The following is a 9,912-nucleotide window of genomic DNA, read 5'->3' on the forward strand; positions in this document are numbered from 1 at the left end:
CTTTTTTATTGTCCGCAAAGGATATGAATAATTGGTCAGATTTTCTAAAGTCCTTGGTCCTGTGTAAATAGAAATGTAACTGTCTATGACCATCCAATTGATGAAGCTTATACTCTGCCTTGTTGCCATGGTTGGGGAAGAAAAGAGGAAGCTCTATGTATTGATTCAAATTGTAATCAGAACATACCTTGGGTAAGAAAGAGGGGTTAGTTCTGAGAAACCGATCTTTATGGAAAATCAAGTATGGGGGACAAATAGATAAGGCCTGTAATTCTGAAACCATTCTACCTGAGATAATTGCAACCAAGAAAAAGGTCTTCCAAGTCAGAAATTTGAGTGGACAAGAAGCAGATGGTTCAAAGGGGGAAGAATCAGAGTGTCTAAAACCAAATTTAAATCCCGGGGGGGGTTCTCTTATTGGAGGTCTTAAAAGGGTAGCACTTCTTAGGAATGCCTTACATAGCCTATGGGACATGATATTGGACCCCATTTCTCCCATATGGAAATTAGAAATGACAGCTAGCTGAACCCAGATTGTATTTGCAGCTGCTCCTCACTCAAACGTTTTAGCAAAAAATTCGAGAATCTTTGAAATGGGAGCAGTAAAGGGATCAACCTGATTTTTGCCTGCCAACAAGAGATCCTCTTCCATTTACTAGCATAAAGTTTCCTAGTAGTGGGCTTATGGGAGGAAATCAAAATGTGTTTAACTGCCAGAGAAACATCAGGAAGCCTGGCTAAAACCAGAAATGGAGAAACCAAGCTGTGAGCTTGAGAGTTTGAATGGAAGGGTGGAGAGCCCCCGACTGATGCATCAAGAGATCTGGCGTTGGGTCCAGGATCCAAGGATCTGCTTGTAGGTGAGGCCAAAGGAATGGGAACCATATCTGATCAGACCAGTAAGGGGCAATGAGGATTAAATTTCAACCCAATGACTGTGCTCTATGAAGAACCTTGGGGATCAGGGAAAGGGTGGAAAAGCATAAAGCAGTCCCAGGGGCCAATCATGAACAAGTGCATCCCTGGGTGATGGTCCTGGTGGTGGGACTAGGGCAAAGTAGCTGCTGCATTTGCTGTTGAGGGGGATGGCAAACAGATTGCAGCATGGCTGGCCACATTTGCGAAAAATCAAGTCCGCAACTTCCTGCTTCAGGGACAACTCGTGAGGCATCAGAATAGCCAGACTGAGCTTGTCCGCTATCATGTTGGATTTCCCCCAGACATGCATTGCAACCAGAAAGCATTGGGAAGACATCACCCATTGCCAAACTCGTACAGCCTCTCAACACAAGGGGTAAGACCTGGTTCCACCCTGTTTGTTGAGGTACCATACTACCAACATATTGTCTGTCTGAATTGCTATAGTCCCTGTAGGTAGAGAGTCCTGAAGTGCTTGCAACACCAGAAGCACTAATCTCATCTCCAGGACATTGATGTGCAAGTGGTACTCGTGTTCCTCCCAAGTCCCTTGAACAGTCTGTCGTGGATAATGCCCCCTACCACCCTATCTGGGAAGCGTCCATGGTCACTTGTGGCTGCAGGTTGAGGGGGGTAGAAACGGCCTGCCTATTGTTACCATAGGGGAGTGAAGCCACCACTCCAGATCTTTTTTGCAGGATTCCATGATCAGAATCTGATGTGACATGGGTAAATCCTGGAATGACCATTGTGCAAAGAGGAGCCACTGCAGAATTCTCATGTGGAAGTGAGCCATAGAGACCAGAGTGATTGCTGCTGCCATAGAACCCAGGACCTTGAGGATAAATCTTGCCTGAACTCTCTTTTTTGTCAATAGCATTTCAACTTGGTGACGGATCATTAATACTCTTTCTTGAAGCAGCTTTGCTATCATAGCCCTTCTGTCTAAATCTGCCCGTATAAAGGTAATATATTGACAAGGCAACAAGGCAGACCTTTCATAATTTATGGTGATCCCTAGTTGAGAACAAGAGCAAATTGTGGATTCCCTTGCCCTGATTAGCCGATGCTCGGTGGAGGCAGTTAGGAGCCAGTCGTCTGGATATGGAAACAGCCAGAATCCTAGACGCCTCATGTGAGTCATAACTACTGCCAATCATTTGGTGAACACCCTGGGGGTTGTGGTGAGACCAAAGGGCAGTGCTCTGAACTGATAGTGACAGACTCCTGGCTGGAAGCATAGATATCTCCTTGACCGTCTGTCCATTTTTATGTGGTAGTACGCATCCTGGAGATCAATAGAGCATATCCAATTGTCCTGTCCCAGAAAGTGAAGAATGGACTGCAGTGTTACCATCCGGAACTTTGTTTTCTTGACTGATTTGTTCAGCCTGCTGAGACTCAATATGGATCTCCAGTCCTCTGTTTTCTTTGGAACTAAAAAGAATGTTGAGTAAGTTTCGGATCCAATTTGGTTTGCGGGGGCTTCCTGGATAACTCTTTTTCTTAGCAACCTTTGAACCTCTAGGTTTGCTTGATCCCAAAGATTGGGTGGAACATCTGGGATACGGTGTTGTCTTTTTGATAGCAAAAGTTGGGAAAAGGGGATATTGTAACCTCTGGATATTATCAATAGTACCCATGTATCTTCTGTGATTGTCTGCCAGGATTTTGGGTACAAGGATCTCCCCCCAACTGTCTCCAGAGTTGGACAGTCGGGCCTCCCTTCAGGAGCACTGGAAGGGCCTGCCAGCGAAAGTATCTGTCACCCTGATTCTGTGGAACCCCCCTGCCACAAGACCGGCATCTTCTGTTATTTCCCCCTCTGCCCCAGGGGAACAATCTCCACATCTGTCAAGCGAAACTTCCTGGGATTTCCAGAACCACATTTTTCCACTCTTCTGGCCCTTAGGATAAGGCCTAGATGGAGCAGAAAAATGTTCTCTCATGGCAAAGAAGGTTTTGCCATCCTGTTCACACCTGGTAAGAGTCTCTTTTACCTGAGGCCCGAATAAGGACAAGCAATCAATGGGAGCATTGGTAAAGGAAGACTTGAAGTGCTCCGCAAAATGACAAAGGTGCATCTAGGAATGTCTGCATAAGGCCACCCCTGTGTCTGCTGCCCTGCTTGCCCCATTGGCTGCATAAGAAATTAGCCACATGGAGGAGTTAACAATCAAAGTCAAGGTTGCAAGCTGAGAACCCGCCTTGTCTGAGGCTCCCGTACCTGTAGGATCCTGTAAGGTATCTCCTAACTCTTTGAGGAGATCCCTTTGAAGCCTTGTATTGGGCCTCCATGGAACTGGTTCCATCGTGTCTGGAGTGCTCCAAGCCTTCCGACTCACTACATGCAATAGTGGGTTAAAAGGAGGAGATACCCAAGAGGTGGAGTGTCGGGAACTGAATGCATCCAGGTACACTGACTCATCTTCAGAAGGGGTGAGGTACTTCCAGTCACCTCTCTGTCTAAGGATTTCTAAGATGTCAGAAAAGGAGACATCTTCAGAGGGGGACCATTGGGACCCTTCTGAGTCATCCAAGTCTGGGTCTGATGTCAAGGACTCAGGGAAGTCCACATGCTTCCTCTTGCAAGTCCTCTTCTGAGGGACCTCCTCCAAGGGATGCTCAGGGGAGGTTTCAGAAGAAGGGGGATCACCCAGTGGGGTGTCTTGGAGCATGGGTTCCCTACGCTTGGGGTGGAGGAGAGGTTCGGAGGCAGACACCGGCACCATAGGCAAAGGAGCCAATGGAGCCAACAGTCCTGACCTGAAAGAGTCTCCAGCTCCAAAGAAGCCAGAGACCTCCAAACCGAGGGTGATGGCTCTGAGGCCAATGTAGGAGCTGAGTTGACCTGCATCGAAGCTCCAAGACAGAGAGTAGGGTCGGACAAGGGTCCAATGCCACTTCCCCCCTCAGAGCCAATGAGGGAGCATCAGCTCCCAGATCCCTTGATAGAAGGGGGTATCGAGGGGATCGGAGCAGTAGTTGGAACCAACGGTTCCACTACTACATCTTCCATACACTCCGGCTCCAAGCTCAGAAGAATCAGAGGAGGAATTGAGACAAGTGTTGGTTGGGGTGTTGGCACCATTTCCATTTGGGACGGGCCTGAAAGTATTTTAGCTAATGCTGGTGTCTTAAGAAGCCTCTTCACCACCCTCTCCACATCATCCGAGAGGCTCCTGGATGACCGACAGGAATGGGTTGAAGACCAGTGACTGCCTGCCACAGACGTAATAAAGGAGACTGGAGCAGACCACACTGGTTCCAAGGTAGGAGACCTAGATTGCTTATGAGAACTTACTGGCTCCGAAACAACAGATGGAGCCATAAGTGAGAGTGTCTTGTCAGAACCGAAAGTAGGGTCCAACTTAGCTTGTAACTTGTCGCTCTCTTTTGATGGTTCCGAAATTGGAGCAGAAGAGGATGAAGGCTTGGGTTTTTCCAGTTTTTTTGCTGGCTGAGTCCCCTCCATAGCAGCATCAAAGGGGCCCTTCAGTAACCCTCTTAAGATCAGTTTGTTCTTTCTCACCTGCAGGACTCATGAACTAAATGCATGGCAAATAGAACACAAATCCTTCAGGTGAGCAGGCCCTAAACAATACACCCAACCCGTGCATCTGTCCATAAGGGACATCTTTTGACAGCAAGTATCTTTCGACATAATGTTGAACAGCACTATCTAAAGCTAGACAAAAAAAAGCACACTACTAACAAGATGATAAACTAGCAAATACAGACAAAAAAATCCTTTTTTTTTTTTTTTTTTTTTTACAGACAGGAAAGAAGAGAAGGAGAGAGAGCCTCTAAGTTAAACTGCAAACTCCCCACCTAAGGAGAGCCTCTAACTTAAACAGCCACTCCTTAAAACTTAATATAAGAGCAAAGATTTTCTTCAAAAATATAAAAGAGAGAAAACAGCCTGAGCCAGTATCCACAATCTCGACGCTGCAAGTGGCAAACGAGATCTGGATAACTAACTCTAGGCATGCTGGGATAGGGGCTAGCCTCGAGCCAGTAAAAGCTCTCGAGCTATAGTAAAGGCCAATTCAGAGCTGAGGGTCGGCTCCAAACCCAAAGAGCAAGAACGAAGGAGAGATATGGACAACATAACATCACTTGTTTGGTGTAAAAGTTACGTGTCTAACTTGTGGCATATTTTCTCTTGGGCTGCTGCACTGTTTTACTTCAATGGAGCTCTGTAGGTCATCCTGAATTTTGGACAAAACTAAGTTATAGCCTCACATTTTAAACAAATGTTCATATCTCTGGAGCCATAAGTGTCATTAAAGAAAGATAAGTTGTCAAACTGTTGGGCACAAACACATTTTTACAGTGGTAATGTTCATTGTATTCTATATCTTAAACTGGGTTTTATAAGTCAAAAGTAAACACAGTAAATATTTTGTAAACAACTTACAATATCTTGGTAACCATTCAAGCTACAAACATACTGTCAGTAGCATTTTATTCATCCATCTATGAGCGTTCATGTGAGGCTATGTAGTTACTGAACCTTATGACATTATAAATAAATAGTATATGTACATCGATTAATATCTCTTTAGCAGCACTAGGGACAAGTCAAATATCAGTGAAGGTGTGCTGTCCATTATGTACACTTTAAGATGAAATTGTTTAGTAGTTTGTATCTGGCATGTTTTTGAAATTATGAATGCAGATATGAACAGACTAAGATGCCTAGAGGCGTCAGTAGGATGTAACTGCAGAAACACCTGGAGGGATCTCTAGGCTGTAATAAGTTAACGCCAATATATACGATGCATTTTATGAATACAGTATTTATTTCAGTTCAGCATATGTTACTTCTGTCACGCTTACTTGTCATCTGACCATCATCCTCATACGAATTGTGGGTGGAGAGAGTACAACAATATTTAATGAACTACATTTATTTTGCAAAATGTCAGACCTCTGGTAAAAAGCAAAAATGCAGGAATCAGTATAACAGCACTGCCCTTCAGATGCACATCACCTGCAACTTAAATACAGTAAAATATAGAAAAGGACATCAGTAGCACACCAGCTGCAGAATGCTGGTAATGGTTCCTCCCAATATTCGTAATATCTTTCACGAAAATGCTCACAATGGGCTTGTGTTCTCATTTCATGGTATGTTTATGTGTTGATGTAACTTGCACATACAAACATATCATTTCTCCAAAATGTACAGAGACCAGTACTGTGATGCCATCATATGTACTGCACATCTCATAGTACCTCGGGGGAGAGGGGTGTTAACATATATAGCTGTTCTGCTTTGATATGGAAACAACAAGGAATGTTAGGTTTGCCACACCACATTGCATCAGGGATGCCCATTAAAATATTGCCAATGTTCATAAATAACAAACTTGGTCACAATACTATTACATTTCTACAAAAACACAAAATGGTATGCCACTGTGGTTTCCAGTTGTGGATTTGTAACTATCACGCAAGATTGTATGATAGCAGTATGTCGTATGTCATTACCATGAGTGATGTGATACAGGAAAAATATAAATAGAAGTATGGGCATTAACTTAAAAATAAAACCAGATTTACTACAGGAATTAGGTAAGAATGTAGCACTGGAATATCAGGGCTGTTGTGTAGTGCTGTCTGTGTTACTACAGGAGTTAGGTGACAATCTAGTGCTGGAATACCAGGGCTGTTGTGTAGTGCTGTCTGTGTTACTACAGGAGTTAGGTGAGAATGTGGTGCTGGGATACCAGGGCTGTCTGTGCTACTGCAGGAGTTAGGTGAGAATGTGACAGTGCAGTACCAGGGATAGTGGAGCTCCTAGAACTGAACCAGAGTTCAGTTGCTATGAAAACTGTTTTGCATAATTCCCTTAGGGGACAATAGAGTATTGTGTTTCAGGTCTTGGTGTACATTCTTAAGTATGTGATTGTACTGATTTTGAATTCTTACTAGCATTCTGACAGACTAAAATATGTATATGGAATGATCTGGCAGTTTCAAAGCTGGCTGGTATATTACAGACAAAATTGTGTGTCATAGTTAGTTGGTAGTATACAGTTAATTAATCCCATTCATCCAAAAGATATCTCTGAGTTGTATAACTTCATCTGCATACAAGGCAGTTGTGAGCAAGTCTTTTGAGCTACCTAGTGCCCTGGGTCGCCCTTTCTGCAAGTTCTTTAGTATGCCGAGTTTCATCAAGTTACCAGATAAGAGGACGCATGTGTGTGCACACAAATTGTTTATATATATACAAACCCATCCTTCCTTTCTTTCTTACAACACACACACACACAAACACACACTCCTGATCCTGTGATGAGATCCTCATATTTTTTTATCTACAGATCTTATGAGTGCAGTTCTTTCTGACAGCAGAGATACTACGAACAGGCACAATACAGCCCACTCTGTCAGCTTTGACCATAAATACAGAATACATGCAAACTGTTCCCAAGTACTCATATTTTCAAAGAAAGGTGGTAGTACTATCTACCAGCTACAGAAATTAGTTACAGATTTTGTTCCATCATAAGACATGCAGGTATTCTGACAGTTTAATGCTACACACAGTATGAGCTGATAAGACACATCTCTATCTTACCTCTCAACTTCTTAGTATAAAAAATCTGGACAAAGCCACAAAAATAGGGACACATTTTAAATACTGCTCTCATAAACTTGGAAAATTATTGCAATAAACGCTCTTGTGTTACCATGCATTTTATGAAGGATATGAAGTCTGAAACTCAAGTGCTCGTCATTATTTAGTGACTTCAGTCCTCAATGATTTGCCTCAAAAAATCCAGAAAACCAAACATTTTATGAGGAACAGACAAAAAAATGTGAGGCAAAAATCTGAACATTCTGCAATAATCTGGACAGTTGAGAAGTATGAATGGTGTTCAGGGTCATGCTGAAAAGAATTATGAATTGAGTGGTAAGTCTTTCCTGCTTACCAAAGAATACAGAGAGCAATGTTTTGAAAAGCAAACTGGTCTAATGTTCTTTTTTAGGTACATGATAGAAGATGAAATTCCCACACTCGCAGCATAAAAATGCATTAAACAAGTTAGGCTGTTATACAGGGTATGGCCCTTCCACTCTAATCTCACTCCCACTGCACACAACATTTGAGGCTGGCAACTTACTTTCACTGCTTTCTCCGTTGGAATAATTTTGTTGCTCCCCTTTTCACAGTCACTGAGTACATTCCCTTGGTTAATCAACCCAACAGGACATTTTTCTGTCTGGTTTCGCTGCTTTAACCACACGGGAATACTTGACGGATTGTCTGTCACATCCAGCTCTTTCTCTAGTTCCTCCATCTCTTCAGGAGACAGGGTGGCCAGTAAGTGATCGATATCTGGATCTTCACTGACCTGCCTCCTGCACTTGGACTTCCGTGACATCTTGCACGAGTTGCAGAATAAAATACAATACTTTCGATAAAAAAAAAAAATCTGAATTAATTACTAGTACTTATGTGTTCAAGAAATCAAAACAGAAATACTCTCTTTTCAAGGGAGCTGTTCTGAAGAATAAATTTCCTGTAAAGCACACCAAGCAGGTACTGAACTGAAACACCAAAAGCAATACCACTTCTTAATGCATACTGCATACTAGTGATTAGTAAAAACAGTGTTTGATATAGTCTGAAGCCAATGAGATATAAAATTGAGAGAGCCCTAATTGTTTTAAAAGCCAATCAGCAAAAGCCAAGGTTGGGGTGGGTAGGACGTGGTGTGAAGTTGTTCCCTATCAGAATAAGACTGAAACATTAAGACATTCCATGCAGTCTGAAAGAGCTGCATGCCCAAATATAGGCTATAGCATCTGTCCTTTTAAAGTCAAATCACACGGAGTGAAAATAAAAAGGAAGTTCCCTGGCCAGCACACAAGGATGTTTAACTAAACTGTTAGAACACAAAAGGGAAAAAAGTTACTGCAAGTCTGAGAACTAGCACTTACTAAATTTGGAAAAGGAGACATGCATAGTACTTTCACTGTTCTCATAATAGCTCAGGTTTTGATGCAGAACAAAACATTATCTAAAACATCCTAGTATCAGTGGTAAAATCTTTCAGCACCTTAATCAGTTTAGTCAGTAGTGAGCTGTCTTCCACTGTCAAGAATTTTGTGTGTGTGTGTGTAAAAGACAGAGACAGAGGTGTGCTTTATATTTCTGTGCTAGTCCATAGTGGTAAACCCAGTAAAGTCCCACCCAAAACACTGGGCACAGCTCAGAGTTTTGAAGCCCCAGATGTCAACCCTGTACTGAATATCTGAAGTGATACAGTGCTTTCGACTAAAGCACTGTCTTTTGACAAGCTTACTACAAGCTTATCTTTGTTTCAGTTTTACTCTACCTGTTTAACCATGATTCTGTATAAAGATGTATTTATGCATTAATTAATTCATTCATTTAAAGGTAGAATGCCATACCTTTCTGCAATAATTGTGTTGAACACAGCTTTTTTACACCATCAATGCACATGCGTGCACACACACAGACACATGACGTGTGCACACACACACACATTTTGCAGATACTCTGCATGTGTTTGATGTCAACATCCATGCTCTGCTGTGCACTGATAGCCATTTCCTGGATTGCAACTTATCAATTGCCCAAGCATGTGGTCTGTAAACCAGAAGCATAGCTAAAGTTAAAACAGGAGCATCATGGAATGATGTGCACAAGTTATAATACACCATTCATGCTATGACTAACCATCATATTCTCTTTCATAGTTACCAACCCTTTGAGGAATGCCCCTAGCTATGGTCATCCTTCTTTCAGCCATATACAGATGCAGCTGAGGGCCAAAGGAATTGTGAACACAGAACTTTAATTTACATACCACAAGAGCTTGCGCAAATGACCTTAATGGGGCAGGGGCAGGGGCAGAAGGAGCAGCTATACTGGTTAGGCACAAGAGTAAACACTGTGGATAACTCCCATATCCCAAAAGGGGTCAGAAAGTAACATAACTTTACACCATT

General features: G+C 42.6%; 1 protein-coding gene across 1 annotated transcript in view; it reads right to left on the reverse strand.

The window, feature by feature from the left end:
* Window positions 1-8,571, reverse strand: part of LMOD1 (leiomodin 1) — a 239,990-nt gene extending 231,419 nt beyond the window's left edge. Inside the window, exon 1 of the mRNA XM_044076672.1 lies at window positions 8,058-8,571. Within this exon, the coding sequence (XP_043932607.1) occupies window positions 8,058-8,318 (261 nt within the window). The 5' untranslated portion in view covers window positions 8,319-8,571. The remainder of the gene's footprint in view (window positions 1-8,057) is intronic.
* Between the last annotated feature and the right edge of the window lie 1,341 nt (window positions 8,572-9,912).

This window comes from Protopterus annectens, chromosome 7.part0 (genome assembly GCF_019279795.1).
Source record: "Protopterus annectens isolate FY-2018-M chromosome 7.part0, PAN1.0, whole genome shotgun sequence".
Lineage (NCBI taxonomy): Eukaryota > Metazoa > Chordata > Ceratodontiformes > Protopteridae > Protopterus > Protopterus annectens.